The 23,000-nt window shown below is 43.1% G+C and overlaps 1 protein-coding gene across 1 annotated transcript; it reads right to left on the bottom strand.

Annotated features, from left to right (window-relative positions):
• Positions 1-10,345: 10,345 nt before the first annotated feature.
• Positions 10,346-22,739, bottom strand: EXD2 (exonuclease 3'-5' domain containing 2). Its single transcript, XM_081924187.1, has 9 exons — positions 22,584-22,739; positions 18,995-19,348; positions 17,802-18,061; positions 15,094-15,220; positions 13,909-14,228; positions 13,199-13,305; positions 12,496-12,631; positions 11,070-11,426; positions 10,346-10,794 (listed from the first exon to the last, which is right to left on the bottom strand). Exons 2-9 carry the CDS (start codon positions 19,322-19,324, stop codon positions 10,578-10,580), a joined length of 1,854 nt encoding a protein of 617 aa, XP_081780313.1. The 5' UTR covers positions 19,325-19,348; positions 22,584-22,739; the 3' UTR covers positions 10,346-10,577.
• Positions 22,740-23,000: the final 261 nt, after the last annotated feature.

Raw genomic sequence — 23,000 nt, forward strand, 5'->3', positions numbered from 1 at the left:
ACATGGCAGCCGTACCCTTAGCTATTTTAAATAGAGAGCAGGCAAGCCTTGAAGTGTTGGATAGGTGGATTTCTATCTAACACACCTGCACACACACTAACCTGGGTGTTGTGTTCATTGTTTTTCACTGAGCAGGCAGCCTGATTCACAATCCAGTTAAATCTAAACAGTTTATGGGGCAAAACAGTCTTAAATTCAAGTAATTTAACTGAGTTGTGAAACAGACCTTGGAAGCAGGAAATAAAGACCTTGGATTTATTTACATATGTTAACAAGCCCTGTAAAGATGTAGCCGGGGAAACTAATCCTTTGCATGTTGATTTGCATGTAAGTCACACTGTGTTTAATTGGGTTTACACCAGGTAAACATTTATAGGGCTGTAGCCTCGATTGCCTTCACAACTATTTTTATTTATGTATGTGTAAAACATCTTCCTGTCTGAACAGAGCCCCAAGGCTGTGCACAATTAATTAAAAAAATGCCAGCGTCGATAGAAAGGAAAGCAACGATGCATAAAAATGCAATGGACATTTCTCAGCTGCCAGTGCTAGTGAGAGTAAAGATACCTTTCACGTGGCTCCTGAGCATGGAGCTGCGGTGCCACTGCTAAGAAAGCCCTGCACCAAACCCCACAGGATTTCGCATCGCACAAAAGGGTAGAGTCACATTCATAGGCACCAATTCTATGGGGCTCTGGCCCCTTTAGCTCCCTAATAAAATATTTAGGGGGGACACCACCCAATATTTTCTGCACACCAGTGCCTCCCTCCCTTGGGCAGCCACCTCCACCTCAGCCCAGCGCCTCCTCTTTTCCCAGCTTGCCTCTCAGGTTTCGGAACCATTTCTGAGCATGTCTGAGCCAAGGCAGCTGGGGAGAGGCAAGTAGGCAGGGGGGGCAGGGGGGAGTGGGCAAAAACTTCTTATATGCAGGTGGGGGGAGAGAGACCTGTGCTCAGTTGCATGTGGCAGAGCAAGGTGCGCTTTGCAGATGTGCGGGGGGGGGGAGATGTGCAGGGTGGGGACAGAGGGGAAGAGGGTCTCCCCAATATATTCTTCAAGTCGGCGCCTATGGTTACATTACAGTACTTGGCTGTGGCATACAAATTGCTGCTACGGTGAAGGTTCATTTTTAAATTCTATTCTTAGAAAAGAAGCTGTGCCTTTTCAGCTTATGTCCGCATGTCAAGACCTTTAAAGGCCTGGCTTCCACCATCCCCCCTGCCGCCAGTTTGACAGGAACCAATTTTTAAAGGCAAGAATACTGTCAAATAAGTGCCAGCTCGAATCTGACATCTGCTAGGCTCATTAAAATGAGATGTAAATTAGATTGCTTACATGCATGCAGCTAATGTATTCCAATCACCTGTGCTCCCCCAGGTCTGGATGCGGCCTTTAGTCCAGCCCCCTCCTCTGCAGTGCTGGGAGCAGGAAGCAGGCACAGCAAAGTGCAGAGCTTGTGAAATAGGCATTTGCTCTGCAGCTCCAGGAGCAGGGAAGCCCCAGGGCCAAGACATGGTGCAGTTGCAATAAACACAAGACAACCAATTGGGATTTAAATAGGCCACAACTTTATTGATTACAGATGTCAGCAGGTTTTGGCACAGGCACTGGGTGTGTATCCTGAATTAACCAACTCATGCACTGCCTCATTATTTGGCGGGGTTAATCCCCCTGGATCCATTTAAAGGGATGCCCTGACCCCTAGGATGGGGGGGGGCTACCAACCCATCCATGTCCACCTAGACTAAGGATCCAACCCTATGCTTTATTCGCTGTCACATTGTAACATTTGCAATGAGGCAGACCAAAATCCAGACAAGCCCAAATTGTCTGAAGGCGAATTCTTCCCTGGCCTCAAATGCAGTGTCCCACAACATAAAGAGTAGGGTGTCTAGGGACTCCAGTGTCCACTGAGGCTGACGTCTGGGCGTGGCGAGCTTTCATAGTCAGGCAGCAGGCCAGAGGGATGAAGTTTTCCCTCTGGTCTGCTCCCCAAACTACACCCCGTAGCTAGGCTGCAACCACAGGCAAACCCCAGTAGCCAGGGCGGCTGGTGAAGGAGGAAGTGGTGTCCTCACCCATCAGCGCTGAAGATGGAAGACTGCCCTGAACCACCGTGGCTGCACTGGACCACAACCGCAGCTCCCCTACAACTCACAGTAAGCGGCCCTTACATAGGTGGTGACTATGGACGCAGGTGGCGTTGTGGTCTAAACCACTGAGCCTCTTGGGCTTGCTGATCAGAAGGTCAGCGGTTTGAATCTCCGTGATGGGGTGAGCTCCAGTTGCTCTATCCCAGCTCCTGCCAACCTAGCAGTTTGAAAGCATGCCAGTGCAAGTAGATAAATAGGTACCGCTCTGGCGGGAAGGTAAACGGCGTTTCCGTGCGCTGCTCTGGTTCGCCAGAAGCAGCTTAGTCATGCTGGCCACATGACCCGGAAGCTGTCTGCGGACAAACGCCGGCTCCCTCCGCCTATAGAACAAGATGATCATGCAACCCCAGAGTCGGCCACGACTGGACCTAATGGTCAGGGGTCCCTTTACCTTTACCTTTAATTTATTATTTATAACCCACCCATCTGGCTGGGTTTCCCCAGCCACTCTCGGCGGCTCCCAACAAAATAAGAATAACAAGAATAGTAGTAGTAGTAGTCGTAGTAATAAAGCAACAAAATATCAAACATTAAAAACTTCCCTAAACAGGGCTGCCTTCAGATGTCTTCTAAAAGTCAGATAGTTGTTTCTTTCCTTGACATCTGATGGGAGGGAGTTCCACAGGGCAGGTGCCACTATTGAGAAGGCCCTCTGCCTGGTTGCCTGTAACCTCACTTCTCACAGTGAGGGAACTGCCAGAAGATCCTCAGAGCTGGACCTCAGTGTCCGGGCTGAATGATGGGGGTGGAGACGCTCCTTCAGGTATACTGGGCCGATCTTATGCTGCTACAATTAAAAAACGGTTCCTTAATCACAATAGCTTTTTAAATGTCAATCATGGAATTTTTAGGAGAAAAATACAGCGGCTCAGCAGCCTTCGGAGAGAGGGAAAGGGGAGATGAAATCCTTCCTTCTGCACAGTCCCTCCGACTGCACAGTAATTAAATGTTCCTGCTGAACAAGCTCTGAAGCCTGCTCCCTATGGAAGGTTGCAGAGGCTGTTTGCATCCACTGTGGAGAAGGAGGCCATCTGTCCAATCTTTTTATCACTTCTGCTGCTCTGGGCTCCTCTGCACGTTTGTTCTCAGAGTCCCCCGAACCCCCTTCATCGGCACCACTCTCGCTTTGTGTATCTCACAGTTGCCTCAGGCTGAAAACTGTGCTTTGATGCACTGGTGCAGGGTCCCTTCTTGCAAGTGTATGGCATAGGAAAGGGAGAAATAGTTCCCTTCCATTACAAGGAACCTGAGAACAAGGTGTGCATTGCAGCTAGCACACAGAGGCTGCGTGGAGCTGCTCAGCCTGATACTTTGGGTGCAGAGGCACTGGACTATTTCTCCATGGGCCCACAAAGGTTGCATACACGCCATACATTTCAAGCACAAGACTCCCCCTCCTACAAAGAACCCTGGGAACCGTAGTTGGTTAAGGCTGCTGGGGATCGCAGCTCTGCAAGGGGTGAACTATAGTTCCCAGGGTTCACTGGGGGAAATGCTTAAATGTGTTTTAAATGCATAGTGTGTACACAGCCAAGGAGTTCTGCTGGCTAGATCAGTAAAACTTTGGCTGGCTGACAACCTTTTGTTTTAGGCATCTTTGCCTCTTCTCTCCTCTGAGGCCTGCTTGCAAATTAGAAGAAGAAAATAGAAACGTGGGTATTTTTACATCTCTTTATAAAAAGAAACAAATCCATTACCTTTTCTTCTTGGCATCATTGTTAGTTCTGCTTGCCTAGAACACTGTAACTGAATTCATGTTGATTGATTGTATATATATCTCTACATATTTGATTGATTTCAAATTGATTTCATGTTTGAGATCTCTCTCTCTCTCTCTCTCTCTCTCTCTCTCTCTCTCTCTCTCTCTCTATATATATATATATATATATATATATTCATGTTTATTTGATCGATTTATTCTATATCTCTGCATTTTAGGCTATGCTTTGCATATCTGTGGCTTATTTCGGAGATCAGGAAATTGTTTATATCTTGGTTCCCGCATAGCATTTTCCAAGATGCTTCTGGCGTTCAGAGTATCTGCATCTGTCCCAGATAAGCATAACTGGACAATGTTCCCTTCTCAAGAGCAGAATCCTCTACCTTTACCCAGCATATGGAGGTAATTCTAATATAGCCACACCTTTCTTTCTGGCACAGGGGCAAAGCAGAAATGAATGACGATGATGATTTAATCCACCCTGTGCTATTGTGGGAAAAAGATGAACGTGAAATATTATAGTGCTGGAACACAAAGCCTTTGTTTTTCTTTTGAATTATTCCATTTGTATCCTGCCTTTCCTCCCAAAGGAGCCCAGGGTGGCATTGGTCTTGCTGGCCCCTGCTGATGGGAGTTGTAGTCCAAAACATATGTTGACTCTTCCTAACTTCTGTGGATTGATGGCCCAAATATTTTGTGGCTTAAGACAGAAATAAAAATTATGAATGTGCCTTATTTCCACGGTTCTCTTTCACCTTCTCATCTTTCTTTCCCCCTTTCTTCTTCCGCTCCTTATAATGGCTTTTTAAAAAATGCAATTCCAGCTTGAATTTAGAGGCCTTCGTTCTTTTTAATCCACGTGCTATACTAAAACATTCAAAACATAGCCTTGTATGGCAGTGGAGAACTTCTTCATGTTTTGGCTTTATTTTCCAAAGGATTGCTTTTTGGAAACTTCTTAAGCGGCTATATAAAGTAATAAATTACTTTCCAAAGCCCCCCCTACTTTGCTAAACTCAAGCCATATGTTCTTAGCGAAGCATTTAGGCTTTTGGAATGAAGCTGAAGGCTGAATGTGGTCAAGGATTTTATATGCCAATCTGCGTGACTAGTGGAAATGGACAGCTGCGTGGTTACCAAGAGGTCATTTTCCAAACGAATGCATCAGAATTGGCAACTGCCTGGAGGATAATATCATCTGGGATGTCAGAGACCATAAGATAGCACCTTAACAGCTACATAGGAAAAAAATGTTTATGCCATAAAAATGGAATTCATGCAAGGTGCAGAGAGAAAGGGTTAAGTGTCTCGGTGCTACCAGCAAAACAACAGGATGCCATAATATCGGCTGGAGTGAGACAAAGATACTGGACACTCTGACTACAGAGGAACGGAATGTGGAAAGAAAAGGAATCTATGGCAAGTGACAATGGCCAGAGAGGTGCTTCCTAACCTGGACACCAGTCACAGAAAATCCCAGTAAATTGCCATAAAGTCTGGGTCTGACAGAACAGAAGGCTGCACTGAATTGCAAACAACTCCCACTCAGCCCCACCCAACCAAAACCTAAAGAGATATATTGAGCTCCTCCCACCCCGATTCTGCGCTTGAGTAAGTATGAATGTACTATAGTTAGCACTGTGAGCAAAATTAGTATTGTAAACTTGCCATCCTGGTGTTAAGAATTTAAGAGGTGAATTCATTACTGCCTTGAACTTCCTTCTCCGCAATATTCCTGCTCCCTGCCCAGTGGCCTGATCGCTAGAGGGAATTTCAAGAGATAAAATGACTGACAACATTGATTTGCTAGCAATTAAGGAGCCCAAGTTCATTGTTTCTAGGAACACACCAAGTCCTGGCCTCAAATCCCACCTGCTTTGAAGGAGAATACTTTGCCTTCTGCCTGCTTAGCCAATAAATCCCAGGCAGAATATTGGCACCAAGGCAGGTCTTTACATACATTTTCTGTTTCTTCATCTCTTGTATATTGTCTGTAAACTGTTTATGAAGGAAGGCTAATGTAACGAGCAAGCAGAACTATCACACACACACACACACACACCTTTTAAAAAGCAAAGTCAATATGATGTTATCTTTGGGGATTAATTCAGAATTGTGATATATCTGCACATTAAAAAAATGAAGTCTTGTAGCACCTTAAAGACTAACAATTTATTTTCTGGCATAAATTGCTCTGGACCCTTCAGGACTTCCTCCTCGTGCTCCAGTTTTCCTGTTGCCTATGATCTGCCAGAGTGGTCCCTCTTTGCTTTCTGGATGTGGTGGAAGTGTGGTTGGCAGTGACTAGAGAGATGAGCAACACCAAAATCGTGGAGCATCTTACCCGTTAACATGTGGCTGGCAGCATCTTTTAGAGTTTTTCAAGACCTTTCTACTCCAGCAGGCTTTTGCCTTGCAAGGTGACCAACAGTGATGGCTGGGTCCTGTTGAGACTGGTACAGTAGAACGCAGAAAGGCCCAGGGGAGGTGAAGGCAGATCTAATTCTAGTTTTGTCCCCAATCTCTTCCCTGATGATGTCTACTAAGGAAACAGTGAGGCGAGGGAGGAGAAAGCTAACAGGCAGCGCCACCCTCTGGCCTGGCTGTAACTAAGAAAAACAGATTGAGATTAGCAGGGCACCGTTCCCATTTGCCCTAAAGGACCAGACTCCGTTGGTCATTAATGGTTTTAAATACAGAGAATTGTTTAATCCACCATTTCTGCCTCTGTTGCATTTTGCCAGTGCTTCAGTTTTATTGTGTGATTGTAATTTTCATTGTCGTAAGCTGATCTGAGTAACGCGTAGACCTAAGAAAGGTGGGGTAAAATGCTTTAGAAGTGGGAGAAGTGGAGAAGGGTCTAGGGGTTCTAGGTCAAAAAGGCGTGAAGAATGAGGCAAGCAACCCTCCACTGTAGTCTATTAAAAGTCAAAGGAAAGAAACTGAAAAGGTTCAAGGCTAGATGGCTCAGTTGGTTAGAGCATGGTGCTGATAATGCCAAGGTTGCAAGTTCAATCCCCATATGGGACAGATGCATATTTCTGCATTGCAGGAGGGTGGACTAAGATGATTCTCAAGGTCCCTTCCAACTCTACAATTCTATGATCTCTAAGACTAGAAATGTGGAACCTGTGGCCCTCCAGATTCTGTTGGACCACAACTCCCATCGCACCTGACCATTGGCCAGGTTGACAGGAGTGGATGGGAGTTAAGAGCCCAACAGTGGTTGAGGGCCACAGGTTCCCTATCCGTGTTCTTCTCTAGGATCCAGGCAAAGGTGATACACTGCACTGGAAGCAGAAAGACACCCTTTCCAAACCTTGCAGAAGCAGCAGCACCCATAGTAGGTTACAGGACAGCTTGCACCTTTTCTAGTAGTTCCTGTCTTTGAAACATTAATTACAACATTAAGATGTCATCTAGTGACTCACTGACATTAGGTTGCTTTTAGCACCAGAATCAAGTAGAATTTTGTACTCTGAAGGGAAGGGAAGACACAGAGAGGGATGGAGGAGGAACAACGTAAGAAGGGAAATAAATAATATACCTGCTTAGACATCTCTTAGGGGCTATGAAAGAAATTCTGTTTCTCTCATTATCTTGATGAGTACATTCACTTTTGCTCAAAACACAATACTCATTCATCTAATGAAATTAAACAGTGGGAAAGAGGAAAAAGTGGTAGAATAGTTTTGAAGGAAACAGTCTGAGTTTTCATCAGGAATAGCTAAAACAGATCAGTCAAAAATGAGTAGTACTCGTGTGCCTGGATCCAAACCTGTTAATGCAAAAAACAGAGGCACTTCTGCCCATGCATGTGAGCAATGATTTATTGATTTCCTTCCCTTGTTTCAGCTAGAGTTGCAAAAGGAACTCAAGTTTTGCAAATTTAATATGCACTGATTTGATCCGCACCTCCCACACTGGTGTGTGGATTAGAACAGAGCTATTTGGTTCTGCTCATCTCCAAATGCTGAAACACAATTCTTAGCTAATTACAAAAACGTATAAAAAAAGCATAAAGCGTGTCTAAATCTCATACTTGGAGAGAAAAGGAGCTTTGTATCCTTAAAGGAAATGTTCACAATGTGTGTTTAAATGTGCTGATTTTCAGGCGGGTTGGCTTTTTAAAATATCAAATTATATGTGAAAATAAGACAAAAGGTATTTATGAGTCGAACAGATGGGAAAGTGACATAGGCCCTAAAGAGACAGATTTGCCCGTTCCTCTTTGTGGCCCTCAAAAGTCACTTAAATCGCCCAGGGGATTCATTGGAAGGGCATCTGGTGTGGCAGGGAGCTGCAGAAATATGGGTGACCTTACCAAGCACTTAACAGAATTTCCACTCAAATTAATGAAGTTTGGCGCCAACCCAAAGAGAAGAAAACAAAGCAGCTGGTGTATCATTTCTTTAAAACTAAGATTTATTCAACAGTGTTAAAATGCGCGAAAATGTTGACACTCCTATCAAATATTAATGGTGAACACAAATAGCCGCTAGCACAGTTTTTCTTTCTTTTCTTTTCTTTTTAAAAAACCCAATTAAATTCCCTAGAATGTATAAATAATGGTTAGACTTTGCAGCACCCTGTGAGGTTAATTAAGTAAAGATTCATGTAGCCATTCCCCCCTTTCCATTGCAAGGCAGCTTGTTTCAATTTATTTACAGTATTTGTATGCCGCCCAATATCAGTGTACGGGGGGCAGCAACAAAACACTAAAATACAGTATCAATGAAACAATAAAACAGCAGCATGAAAATGTCAGCGGCAGCCAGTAAAATAGTACAAGATGCACAGCATCACTAAAAGTACACTGCAGATCTGAAATTCATTGCATTAAGAGGCAAAGATTTAAAAAGCCTGGGAAAATAAAAATGGCCTTCCTCCCGCACCAAAGAGAGTATGAAAGTGACAGGATCTGATCAGACTGAGAGCCAGTAGAAGCCTGGCAAACCTCAAATATCAGGAGTTTTAAAATCATGTCAATGAACTATCAGTCCAGATGCTGGACTAAGCAATTGAAGAAAAGTCTTATTTTTAGTTCTAGCTCTAAGGAGCTAATTGTGGCAAGCAGAAAAGACCCTATCTTGTAGCTTGTTAAGGGTATTAGGATTCCCCTCACTGAACTACAATTCCCAGAGTTCCCTGGGAAGAGGGACTGATCATTAAACCACTCTGGAAATTGTAAGTGTGAAAGGAATGGGACTGCTTAACAAACTACAGTTCCCAAGATTCTTTGGGAGAAGCCATGACTGTTTAAAGTGGTATGATACTGCAGATGAGGCCTCAGCCACTTAGCTTCTCAAAATTCATATGCCACAGTGATTCTTGGTTAATAAGATAGCAGTCAGTTGTTGTTTAATTTTGCAGTAAGTTTTAGTAACAACCTCCTCTTCCATGTGTCTGAAGTAGGGATGGACAGACCTGTCAATCTCAGTTCTCTCAGATTAATATTTCTCCAGTCTTAAAATCAGCTTGCCACATTTCTGCAGCAATTTGTGGGTTTATTTTTTTTAAACTGCATGATCAACATTGATCCTCTCACACAGACATTCTTGTATATAGTTTTGACCAATGTACATTTTTTTCGAAAAAAAAAATCATTTTTCTGCACACTTTCCCCTGATATATGTGTTTCGGTAAACATTGTTTGGCTGGAGAGTGGCATCTCAAAATTCAGTGAGGTGTGCATTTTGACGGCTGGCTATGTTTTGGATCTCGTAATGTTCTGGAAAGTTCAAACTTAGGTAGGTTCACATTTAAATACGAATTGAATTTCAACACCTTCCAGAAGTCAAGGTAGAGATCTTGCTTCAGACTAGGGGAACCTCCCTAATTTGCACTTTCTGAAACAGAATGAGAACCAAAGCAGCAACACACTTGCTGGGAAGCTAGCAGACTGGCTCCTCCATACCTGGTCAGTCATAGAGAAAAAGTGGCTATGAGATGCTGTTAAGGCAGTTTGCACCTAGTATTTGCCAGTATGTCTTACTTGGGAAAGAGAATGATGGACAGAAAGAAACATCCACATGCCTCAGTCTTTCAACAAAGGAGTGGTCTTCTCGAAACTGCCTGTGGCTTATACAGGAATTCCTGAACAGTTCCTTCCCTTCCCCTGGTGTCACTGGTCAAGTGAGTGCTTGAGCCTGGATGGCTGGGAACTTGAAAAGCCCTTGTGTGGGTGAAATTCAAGCACTCAGCAGCTTCAAATACACCTTGTGCTGTAGCACCACCAGTCTGACATTATCTTCTATTGCATACAAGGCTTTTTTCCAGTTACCACAAAGGTAAAGTTAAAAAAGGCTTACTGCAGTCCGCCAAGCGGACCGGGACCAGAGGGAACACACTTGTGACTTTAAAACAGTATTCATTGCTACCATGACATCCTTCCTGATCCTGAAAGTCCCTCCCTGACAAAAATCTGGCTACCGTAGCCTTTGTGTAACAAAGCAGCAAAGAAACAATAGGTTCAAATGGTACTTAAAATTTATTCAGAACTTAAAAAATGCACGTTTTAACCATTTCACACGGTTTTGCTGATTTGACTCAGCTGACCATTTCCTAAGCGACAGACAATCTGAGCAGGATCCTGCACATCCATTATAGGTGCGTAATGGAAAACAAAGAGCCCCAGTTTATTTCCCAAGTTTCCCAAGTATATTTCCCGTCACCTTCTTAGCGTATTAGTCCTCATGACGCTTCAAGAAAGTTCGACCTGGAGATGCTCCCCATATTTTTGGATCAGCTTCTCATGATTGTGACTGACAGACCACTGCGTCGGGAGATACCTAGGCTGCATAACGTCCAAGAAGTGTTGTCGCCAGCGCCTCTCCAGCTGCATGAGAGAGCGAAGGCCCCCGCGGGAAAAACACTGGACCACTTTTAGGCCATGTGGCATGTAGTTCTCATTACAAATCCTGAAAGGGCAGATAGAAAATGTGGATTCAGATACAAAGACAGGACCCCATGGAATTCCAAACCACATACAGGCCTGTTATGCTTTGGCCTCCTGTATGCACTTTATAAAATTATCTGTAATACGAGCAGGCTGGGGACAAACAAACAAAAGCCTCGAGAGGGTGTTGCAAAGAAACAGGCAGAAATGAGAAGTGCTGGGGGTGAGGATCAGGTCTAGCCTCTGGCTCTCCATCACCCCTGCAACCTAGACACAGAGCGAAGTTTCCGACTGTACCTGGTTTCCAGTCCAGCTGCTTCCTGCAGCATCTCCGGGGAAACTGTCACAGAGTCAAAGTAGTCCTTGATCACCTGTAGCAACTCCTCCTTCCTGGCATGGGGAAGACTGTCTGCATTCAAGAGAGCCCTGGCGCCTGAGCGGACCTGCCTGCGGATGGGGTCTTCCAGGAGGCGGACGCCCTCCTCGCAACCAATGGGGGCGCCAAACTCCTCAGCCAGCTGCTGCTTGAGATGGTTGTCATAGTAATTGGAGATGGCATGGCAGGAGGTGCAGAGGAGAAGCACGTCGTGGGAGTTGTGGTCCTTCATCTGGATCGGGAAGTGCTTCCGGTATTCGTGAGGAACTATGTTCTTCCTGTTGAGGAAACAGCAGCGGTTGCCAACAGTCAGCTCTGAGCTTGCAACAACCCAGTGACAACCTGATCTAATGCGGTATCCTAGCTTGCTCATCCCCAATTCCTCATCCCTGAGGCAGTTAATGACACAAAAAGTCAGTGTACAGAGCAGCAAAACACAGTAAAATGAGCAAAGCAATAAAAAGGTAGGGTATACTGTACATGTTTAAGTGTTTTTCAGGGTCTACAATCATGCTTGGTTCTAGTTACATTAAAGCAAACGCAAATAAAAGCCCTTGTCACGGCTCCCTTGGTTTCATCAGGACTGGGCATGGGGTGGGAATCCCAGACAAGGGGAAGAGGATGGAGATGGAGCAGATGAGGGGCAGGAAGGTGGGCACCTGGAAGCCAAGAATGCAAGTCCTCCCCCTTTTTACTCTAGATGTCAGGGCTAGGGAAGCACAGCCATCAGATCTCGCTGCCACCCCTCCTGTGCAGCAGAGAGACTCCTTAGGAATGGAGAGGATTCTGTCCAGCCAGAGGGATGAGCTGAAGAAACAGGAGCTTGAGGTAGGCAGGCAGGAAAGTCTCTTCGTTGAGAGCTCAGGACCACCTTGGTAGGTGGGATCAGTTGCGCCTGCCCAGGAGGAGTTGTGCTGGTGCACAAGTCTCATAAACGCCCCACCTCATCTGATAGAGGTGTGTCAAACATTAGGACATCTTTGTAGTTCCTGTTCAGTTATGAATCTCTTGTCTTGCTCACGTACCCTGAACTCTTGGCTCCTGGACCTTGTGTTTGCTTCTGAGCCCATACTGCTATTAGCCTGAGTAAAGATCTCTTCCTTACCCCCACTGTTGTTGTGTTGTGGGACAGGAGCGTGACAGCCCTCAGCAGACCTTTCCTGACCAACATGGGGAAGGCCGGAGACTGAGTGGGCAGGGCGAGGTGTATGAGGGCACTGGGGGATAGGGTGCTGAGTGCACCCCTGCCCCCATAAAGGTTTTCAGCAAACACCTGATCCTCTTTCAGCCTCTAGTATTTTGCTCTACCAGAACATAATGCCTTCCCTGGATTACTGGAGAACTCACCGAATATAAGACTCTCGTTTGCCACAGACAACACACAGGTTCTCTTTGACAGTCAAGTAATAATCCACTTTAGATTCAGGGCGCCCAGAAGGTTCAAACTGTAGCTTCACAATAAATGGGTCCATGCTCACTAACTCTGTAATGGCAAAAAAAAGTATGTTAAAATGTTTAATTTCTGCTTACGTGTCTTGTCTAAACAATGGGTTGCACATAATAATAATGACTGTCTGAAGATGAATGCTTAGCAGTGGCAGGGTGTGGTGTATGTGGCAAATCTTGTTTTCCAAGCCAACATCTTCAGCCTCTGCATCTGTTTCAGTGTGGCCCAACTTTAGCCCACAAACCTCTTGTTGCCTTTCAGATACCTTTCATCCCTCACTTCCTTCATCCAGACAGAGATCTAGTTCCCACGTTGGAGGAAGAGGAACAAAAGAAGATAGAAGGGCATCATGTGGCCAAGACTGGGTTATGAAGTGAAGGAGGGCACACTGTGGTGAGCCTCAGATAAGCAACTTGATGTATTTGAATTGGAATGGATGGGAAGAGCATCTGCACCCCAAGAGACTATCCAACAGATATGGCCCAAATGTTGATGCACATTAAATAGTGGGCTGTTTTCCATATGTAGCTGAGCTTCTAACTCACCATAACATTGGCCAAAAAGCTTAGTGTTGTTGACTAGTAAAATAACAGGCTCACAAACCTCCAATGCCTTTGTCAAGGTACCACTGAGCCTTCTTGCGATCACAAGTGCATAGAGGCTGCCCGTCTGGAGCATGTAAGAAGCAATTGTCATACAAGGGAGATTTTCTGCAAAAACCAATGGATGTCACAGAGAAGTAAGTTTAGCATACATTGCCCAAAATATACAGTGGTAGTGCCTTAATACTTCCGCTTATTGCACACAAGTTCACATGCAATAAAGGTAAATAATACTATCACCTCAGTCTTTGGATTTACAGGGAAGCAAGACCTACTAATTTCAACAAGATTGCCTTCCAAGGAAGACTGCAATTTTATGCACCTTACTCTGAAGTAAGTCCGACTGAACCTTTGAGTAAACTTTCACAACATGCAAGTAGATGGCCCTTCTCCTTAGCAGGCAGGCATGCTCATTGCCACCACTGACAAACTGGAGAAGGGCTGCAGCTCAGGGGTAGACCACCTGCTTTCCATGCAGAAGATCCCTAGTGCAATTTCCATCATCTGCAGGGAAGGCTAAGGATGTCCTTAGTCTGAAACTCGGGAGAACCATTGCCAGTAAGTGCAACCAATACCAAGCAGATTCTGATTGGGTATAAAGACAGTATCCTATGTTCACAAGTTAACCTGCGGGGCGGGGACTTAATTTTTAACCGGTGCCAATTGCCCATTATTTGGTGAAAAACTATACAAAGCTGCAAACAGTTTTACCTGACAGAATATCCAACGCCCAACGGCTTTCGCTTGAGCTTCCGAGGATCCTTTGATTGTTGATTGACAGGGGACTGTCCATCATTTACTGACTTTGGAATGTTTATTTTTTTCTCTGGGCCTCCTATATTTTCGTCATCTCCAAAGCTACTCCTGTTTATTCCTTTGAAAGGTACATCTGCCAAACCCTGACACATCTTCAGGACTTTTTCCCAACCAGGAAGAAGAGCATATTTACGGCCTGCTGGAAGGAAGGGCAAGTTCAGCAGGTGGAGGAACAGAGCTACTGACACCTGGGCATCCCTGGCAGCATAAGCAACCTGAAGAGGAAAAGCAAGAACTCCGTGTTATAGTATGCAGGAGTGATTCTAGTATTCAAGAGGGCCCAAGAGGAACAATTCCAAACATGAAAATAATGAATGCAGGTTAATAAGATAAGGAAATTAAGTTCCCTTATTCTACTTAGAACCCCCACACTGAAGTGTCAACACCAAAGCTCCGTGAAGTTATGGTAGAACTGACTTCCAACAGTGTAAGAAAGCACTGTTTCTATTCTGCTGCAGTTCGTCTTCCACCAACTACATTATTTGCCTCGCTGTCTGCTGTTGAAAAATTATGAAACTTATGTAATAAATTATGTACGTTAGGTTGTCACTACATTATTGCACCCCATTTGTTTCAATGTAAAGGAAATGCAATTCAGATTGGGCAGGGAGGAACATAATCAATTGCATATCATTTGTGGACTGAAAGCAACATCAACTATTGATTGTACTCACTGGATTGATTTATGTTCTGGACACACAAGCAAACACCAGCAATTTCCACTCCCATTTCTGTTTTCACTACAATTTTCTGACATTCCTCCTTGCAGCACAGCCACAAGTGCTCCCGACCTTCATTTACACCCTCTGTTGTGGCAGCTCCTTATGCCACTCTTTCTTCGTTTTCACGTATTCAGATCCTGGCTTAAGCAATGCAGTCCTAATTCAAATCAGTATATATATTTTAAAATCCTTAAGATGTGCTTCAGTCGTCCTCATATCTGTTTCTTGCAAAGCCTTGCTCCCCTTTTCCCATGGGAAAAATGAGACGCTCCAACTGCCACAGTGAATGACTGCAAAACTACTGTGAGCTGCCTCTCCAACCACTAACTACTACCAGTGCAGTGATGAAAAACCAAACCTGCTCTGGAGTCAGTTCTTCTTCTTCCCAGTTGCTGCAGCGCAGGTGAAAAGACTTGTCAAGTGGGTAGCTGAGGATCCTCTCAGAAAGAGCTTTGAGGCTGAGTCCATTTTGGGGAAGGACCTTACTTTAGGTTTTGTAAATGGGAGAAAGAAGAGTTATTTTTTTACACAGAAAAACGAAATGACTTCGGAACAGAATGATGCATATGTTTTTGCAACCACTATATGAAAGTGCCATCTGTGTCTAGAACTGTCTTGGCGAGTGTAACCGCTCACTGTTTAATCTGGGGATTTGACATCTAAATTGTCAGTGTTATTAATATGAAGTTATTTCACAATTGCAGTTACTTGAAAACATAGAGTAACTGTATATAAAACAAATACAATTATTAAAGAAGAAAAAGCAGGCGATCTTCCCTTATGTATATACGAGTTTTCTATCCCACCTTTCTTGTGCCAGTACACTAACATCATGGAAAACTAGAGCTAAATATTTAGGGATATGGCTGGATGGTGATACGAATAATATTTCAGGGATAAATCATAGCAAATTCATGACAAATTTCGTGAGTAATTTCTGGTTGACATGACCCATATCATGGACGGGCAGAACATTGTACAGTTTGTTTTTATTTATAAATATATTCTAAATTGCTGCTGTCTCCAATATGGATGCTTGGCAATGGCTTTAGTAAAAACAGCAACGCGCACACGCCCTGGAGATTTGCATTGCAATCTTAGGTATGATTACTTGGAAGTAAGTCCCTCTCGGTTTAGCATGCCTTACTTCCCTATAAAAATGTCTAGGAATGCAGCCTTAAGATCTAAAACATCTTCTGAATTAGAAATAACAGGAGGTATTTCTCAAAGTGCTAATAGTAAATGTATCAAATGTGACTACATTGGTCAGAAAGAGAACTGTGGCTCTAAGGAGAAGTAGGGAAAATATGCAGGACAACCTATTTTATAAGCTTAAAGATAAAGGGACCCCTGACCATTAGGTCCAGTCTCAGATGACTCTGGGGTTGCGGTGCTCATCTCGCTTTACTGGCCGAGGGAGCCGGTGTACAGCTTCTGGGTCATGTGGCCAGCATGACTAAGCTGCTTCTGGTGAACCAGAGCAGCGCAAAGAAACGCCGTTTACCTTCCCGCTGGTACCTATTTATCTACTTGCACTTTGACGTGCTTTCGAACTGCTAGGTTGGCAGGAGCAGGGACAGAGCAACGGGAGCTCACTCCATCTCGGAGATTCGAATTGTGACCTTCTGATTGGCAAGTCCTAGGCTCTGTGGTTTAACCCACAGTGCCACGCACGTCCCTTTTTTAATATATATACAAGCTTAATGGGGTCTATATTGGGAGGAATATATGTTGGCAGAATTCGAGGGAAATGTTTTCAAAATCCAGTATCTGTGGTATATAGGGTGACCCTTTATGCATAGACAAAAAAGTGGCCAGATAGAACCCAACTTTCCATTTGTTGATCTCTCTCTCTCTCTCTCTCATCTATAATGGGAAAGACTGTGATCAGGTGGCCTAGGGGCCCACTCAGTCTGCTGTCCTTTCAACTAGAAGACTCTCTTCAGAAAAACAAGGCACCTGGCCAGCAGAATAGTATTTTATAGATCAGTAAATGTGAGAGGCTGGGAGGAGAAAGGAAAGATCCCAGGCAAGAGCTGGGAGGTGTTACTATCTTCTGTGGGTGGTAAGGGTTAAGATCAACCTTTATAAGAGGACTCTGTATTCTACTTGTACTTTTCTTAGCTCTTTTTCTTATTCTTTTTTATCTGCATTAGTTTTCTATATTGTATTATGTATGACGAAAATCTTTACCCCTGCCCCCCAAAATGTGGCAAATTTATAAATTGGGTAATGACTTTTCCCATATCTTCCAGGCATGCCTACGTATTAATCTGTTTTAGAGAATAATTGATATATAAGATAAGTGTGACAGTTATAACTTAAAAAAAAAAAGAAAACTGAGCCCAGAAGTAGTTTTATAATACTATCTGAATGATTTAGTGCCAGAGACTAATTTAGAATTCATTAGTAATTAATCTAACTACAGCCAAGTTAACTTACCAACTACAGCCAAGTATCACAAGTAATTGGAAAAGAGGCAATGCTCGCCCTGTTTTGGAGTGTGAGCATATGGCACGTTGCTGTGATGCCGAAGATAATTGGCAGAGCAATCCTAACAGACCAGCTGACTGCAGGCAGTTAGGATGGAGAGGAGGGGTTTCTTAGCTGGTTGAAGAACCATGTCTGTCACAGAGGTCACTGTTATACCTGCTGCTCCTGCCAGCAGTAACTGGCCCCAAAATGTGGCATTGTGGGGGATAAATGTAAAGATGCTATACAGCAGTTTGTCCCCCCCCCTTTATTGGGAGTTGTTGTATGCAATATGTGATTAATGAATTTTATATGAATTATATATAATAAATTCTGGGTGAATTTTATATTCCTCATATATATATATATATGGGGAATATATAAAAAAAGTTAGCAACACTAAAAGGAAAGACCGACACTATTCTGTACCAATTGCAATGAATAACACTCTAGGGAAAAACCATGCTAGCATCCGTCTCTGGTAATCATCGTTAAAAAAATAAATAAATGTGAAAACACAATTCTATCTTACCACCAGTGCATGTGCGCGCGCGCACACACACACACACAAAGCTTTCTTGCAAGGATACATACTTCTGTCTTATGGCTAGATACCGAAGGTCCACGCTCCCTTTCACTGTTACACCGTAGCCATGAAGTAACTTGCAAGCATCTTCCCAACACCCTACCCCAACTTTCAGGATGCCTCCATCTGCCAGAATGTCCAGCAAAGTCTTTGGAAGAACCTGTCCACCTCTGGTCAGCTGGGGCAAGCGAAGAATAGTGCAAAAACCACTGTAAACAGCCAGTTGCAAGATGGACACAGGCGGATCCTTCTTTCCTTTGACTGAGACCTTGAAAAAATAAAAAGATAATTTCTGGATTATATATATATGCCATAACAGAACGGAAGTACAGAGTTAATTTTAACAACCTTTTTGGCTATCTAGAGCAAGCCTACTGGGAACATTATGCATTTTCAGTCAATATTTCTTGCCTATCCTAATGTGAATTGATACAGGTTGCATCACCAGTCGTTAAATTTGCAAACTGACTCTGGGCTCTAAGACTGCTAAACACTACACCTTGGGAAGCACACAGCTTTCTCCTACTTGCATAATGTATGGGCTGGTGGTGAACAAGCTCAGAAGCACTCCCATATTCAGACAGTAACACCATGCATTAGCCATTATTACAGTCGTACTTCGGAAGTGGAATGCAATCCGTTCTGGAAGTCCGTTCTACTTCCGAAATGTTCAGAAACCAAGGCGCGGTTTCCGATTTGTTTCCAATTGTGCAGGCGTGCCAGAAACAATAGCAGAAGCTGCGCTGGACGTTCAGTGTCCCCAAAAAAAATCGAAAACCAGAATACTCACTTCCGGTTTTTTATCGTTTGGGAGCCGGAACGTTCGACTCCCAAGGCGTTTGGGAGCCAAGGTATGCCTGTATTATGTTTCAGAACCCTTAGGCTAAAATCCTAGCCAGCAGCTAGTAGTTCTTTTATTCTGGTGGGCCACTAATCTAGTGCCATAAACCTATAATACTTTCTGTCTTTATAGATGAGTTATATTTTAATAATCTGCCATAAAACATGTGTTGTGATGTATTTTTTTAAAAAGCAAACAAACACCAAAGGAACCTAGACAATTGCATCCTTTTTAACATCAGTAAAAACAATGCAATTGCATTGGTAACCTCAAGACTGGACTATTGTAATGTGGTTGTCCATCATCTGTTTCTGCCCTAAGGTGTTAAAGGAACAGACCTTCCCATCGTTTATGACTTACCCACTCACAGTCAATTCCAAGGACTGGACAACGCACCAACACTTTCTGAATAAAGGGTTCCACTTCATTCCACTGCTCTGCCTCAGAAATTACCACTACTTCTGCCCCAAGAATCTTCTCCACCCAGGGGATTGTGGAAGAAGAATGGAGTGAAAGAAAATTCTCTTCTGAGGTGTCTTCCTTTTCTCCTTCTTGGACTGCTCTTCCTAGGTTAAGTGCAACACAAGATTTGTGTTTCTGACGGCGGATGACTTTCCAGAAAATCAGGCCTCCTGCTGCAATGCCCAGCAGAGAGGCGACAGTAACAGCAACGGTTGTTTGTCTTGGCATCTTTCATTCCCCATACATCTTCACCTACAGAAGAAATGGCATTATTTAGAGTTGCCTTGTAAACAAAATATTATGGAAAATATATGAAGTCCTAGACAGGCTTCTGGGAGAGGGGACCATTATGTCTCCAATCTTACTGTATACCTATTTATCTGTGAGTATGTCTCACAGAGCTCAGCAGAATATACTTCTGTGTAAACATGCATAGGATTGTGTCATATATTACTTTTAATTCCATCAAGCATGCAACTGAGATGTTCAAGATCTGACAAACTAGCTGCTTACTAGGTTACTAGGTTAGGAAGCTTATAATGATATAACCAACACAGTCTTGACCCAGCATGGTCCTTTTCCAGGAGAACATCCATTTTAGGGAAATAAACCCAGCTTCAACTTCCTGCTCTTCATCAGATGCCTAACCCCTTAATGACACCATTTCTATTCCTCAATACTCTACTTTGGCACAGTCTCCTGGCTCCTTTGCCCTACAGTAACTAAATCTATGTATGCAAAATGCAGAACTGTGCATTCTCCATCCAATTTCCCGTCACTCTGTGTCCCTCTCCTTTCTTTGTTGTCTCCCTTGTGTCCATTTTATAGACAATTAGCACTTTAGCATAGGGATGTATCCTCTCATTCATTGTAAGATGCCACATTCCATGGATGGCACTGAATGAATGAATAATACCAAACAGTAAAGGAAAAAATATTAATATTTTAAGTTATAATGAGGGCTTACAGCCAGTTAAGTAACTTGGAGTTGCTTGAACAGCCTTTTAACAAAATCAACTAATTAAATTTAAATGAGCATGTAACGCACAATATATACATTTTTGAGATCCTAAGCTCAGTGGAAATCACACATTGTGCATGCTTACTAACCATTACAATGTCACAGAACTCCAGGGTTCCATGGAACACAGTTTGTAAAATGCTGGATTAATTAATTCATCTACTGAGTAAACGCCTACTGTATCCAGGCCTCATCATAACAATCTATCATGCATTTTCTAAAATTGTGCACCTCAAGTTTTAAAATGAACTACAGGTATTTTAAAAGTGTATTGCTTAGTTGTGTGTGGTTATTTCATTGCCTAAGACGTTAAACTGGTATAATATTGGTTGGGAAATAACTTAGTATTTTGCACTCAATTGGCAAAAGAAATAGCCCTGCACTTGGTTGTGGAAATCCCTTTTAGATTTTTATTTTTGAGTTTTTTCAGTTTTACAATTACACCTTTTTCCCATACTATATACCATAATTCTTTTTTACTTCCTACCCAGCATTTCATGACAGCTCTTTTTACTTCTTGTTTGACTGCATATATATTTATTCCTTCACCCAATTTTCCACTCTCTCTTATCTTTCATATTATCAACTGTCGGTCACAAAGTGCCTCCTACCTGGAATTTATATTTAAGGTCCAGTTTTTGTAAATATTCCCCTGGGTACTCCCACTCATTCCTCACCAATGTGTCATCTTGATTTCTTATTTTAGATGTTATAGTGGCAAACTCTGCATATTCAACTACTTTGTATATCCACTGTTCTTTCCCTGGGATCTCTCTTTGTTTCCAGTCTCTTGCATATACTGCCCTTGCTGCTGCTGTTATGTATAAAAATAAGTTATGGGTTTTCTTTGGTAATTACACCTGGAAGAAATGCTTCTGGTTTCTTGGGAAAGGTAAATATAAAGATTTTCTTTAATTTATTGTTCACTATCTCAAAATTTTCTTGCCCGTTTACATTACCTCCAGACATTTCCAGCACATTTTTTATTTTATTTTTTGGTACATTTTAACCAGTTTGACCGGTGTCAAATACTATCTATACTGCATTTTGTACGTATTTTCTCATATTTGATAACATGCTGAAAAGTTGCATCGTTGAATTCCATAATTTTTCCCACTCAACAATTTCAATATTACACACAATATCAATAGCTCATTTTATCCCTGCCTCCTTAAAAAGTTCATCTTTAGTCTCCCACCCTAACAATAGTTTATATATTTTAGAGATTAGTTCTTTATTAGGCCCCAAAACCGCTTTTCCAAATTCTGATCCTTCTTGCACAAATCCTCTGGAAACCCCTTTAGAATCCAATGGAAGTGACAGTTGAAGAGAGTTGTGAGGGAGAAAGATAGGAAGGAAGGAAGAGCAAACACAATGGGTTTAAGATAGAAAATGGCATTTTTTTTAAAGGACTGCTTGGGAGACTGCTCCAGGGTTTTAGCTTTGTCACTCTGTGCTTTCCATGTGGTGGGATATAATAATAAATGTAATAAATATTTTCTCAGTGCCAATTTGTGTCTTCGTTGAGAAGAGTGGCTTCAGTTTCCATTGTAACAATTTTGAGTGGCAGAGAGACTGCCACTCCATTACAACTGACCAACCTTCCTTATGTTTGTAAATCTTAATAGACTCAAGGTAATTGGCTTCCCAGTCAGTCAGTTTCACTACAAGAGCTACCGACTGTTTTATTTCACCATTAAGGTTTCTTAAATGGAGTTAATGGCCAGTAAGGTGAGCTTTGCAAGAGGCAAGCCTTCAGATCAGTCCATTTCACCTTATAAGACCTCCTTCCCTCAGAGTTTTAATGCAGGGTATGGTGCTTAGTGCTTTTAGGCACTTTGAATGTGTTGCATAATATGTTCTTTAAATAATCCGAACACACATATAGCGTTTGCATGACAGAGTGAACAGATAACAGATAATAATAATAATAGTAGTAGTAGTAGTAGTAATAATAATAATAATAATAATAATAATAATAATAATAATAATGGTAACAGTTTAATCTCTCCCCCTACACCGCGAAACTTTGTTGAAGCTGAGAGAGGTAAGAAAGGCGATTGGTGAGGAAAGATCGCACAATATTCTTTACTTGGGGAATGGGATGCTCCTTGTTGAATCGGGACCAGGTTCAGAGCTCGCCTAAGGAGCAGGAGGGTATCCTATCTCCACTCAAGTAGACCCGATTTGTCTAAAGCCCCTTTACATCTTTAAGTTTTTTATACTAGCATTCTTAGGGCTACAGTCGCAGGCAGAAGCAAAGAGCTCCACCAACCTCTGAACGATATTACAACAATCTCTAGGAAAGAAAAATACCACGCGACGAGGAAATCAAACGCAACCATCTCATGGCGATTTCTCCCTCCCGCCAGTCCCAACAATCTCGCTTTTTTTTTAATCCTCCCCAAGGGCTGAACCTTTCAAGAAACCCGTATCTACTATCAACAAAAGACACGTGCATGTTACCTGCTTCTGTTGCGCGGGGCAGGAACTCCTTCTCCGTGGTCTGCGCGCTTCCCGGAGCCTGCTCGTACGCGAACGCTTCCGTCCTTCGAGGAGAGGAACGTACACGTGTGTTGCCGGAGCTTCCAGGAACGCAGGGAGCCGCCATGTTGTACGGCAATTGTGACCCTGGTTCCATCTGTCTGGGCTTCCGGGCTGGTTAAAGGAATAGCGCCTGGTGGACGAAGTTCTTCTTAAAACCAGGCCAGCCTTTACTAGAGAACAAGTGCGGTTGGGATTCACTGGCGTGTGTGTCTTGCGCGGGTTGTGCAATCCTATACGCGAGTTAAATGTGCTCCGGATCGCACTAACCGAGCTTTTAGAATGAGTGCGGAAAGAGAAGCAAGCAGCCCGATCCTATCACGGTTTGTTTGGAACGAA

Source organism: Podarcis melisellensis (assembly GCF_964234715.1).
Source record: "Podarcis melisellensis genome assembly, chromosome: 1".
Taxonomy (NCBI): Eukaryota; Metazoa; Chordata; class Lepidosauria; order Squamata; family Lacertidae; genus Podarcis; species Podarcis melisellensis.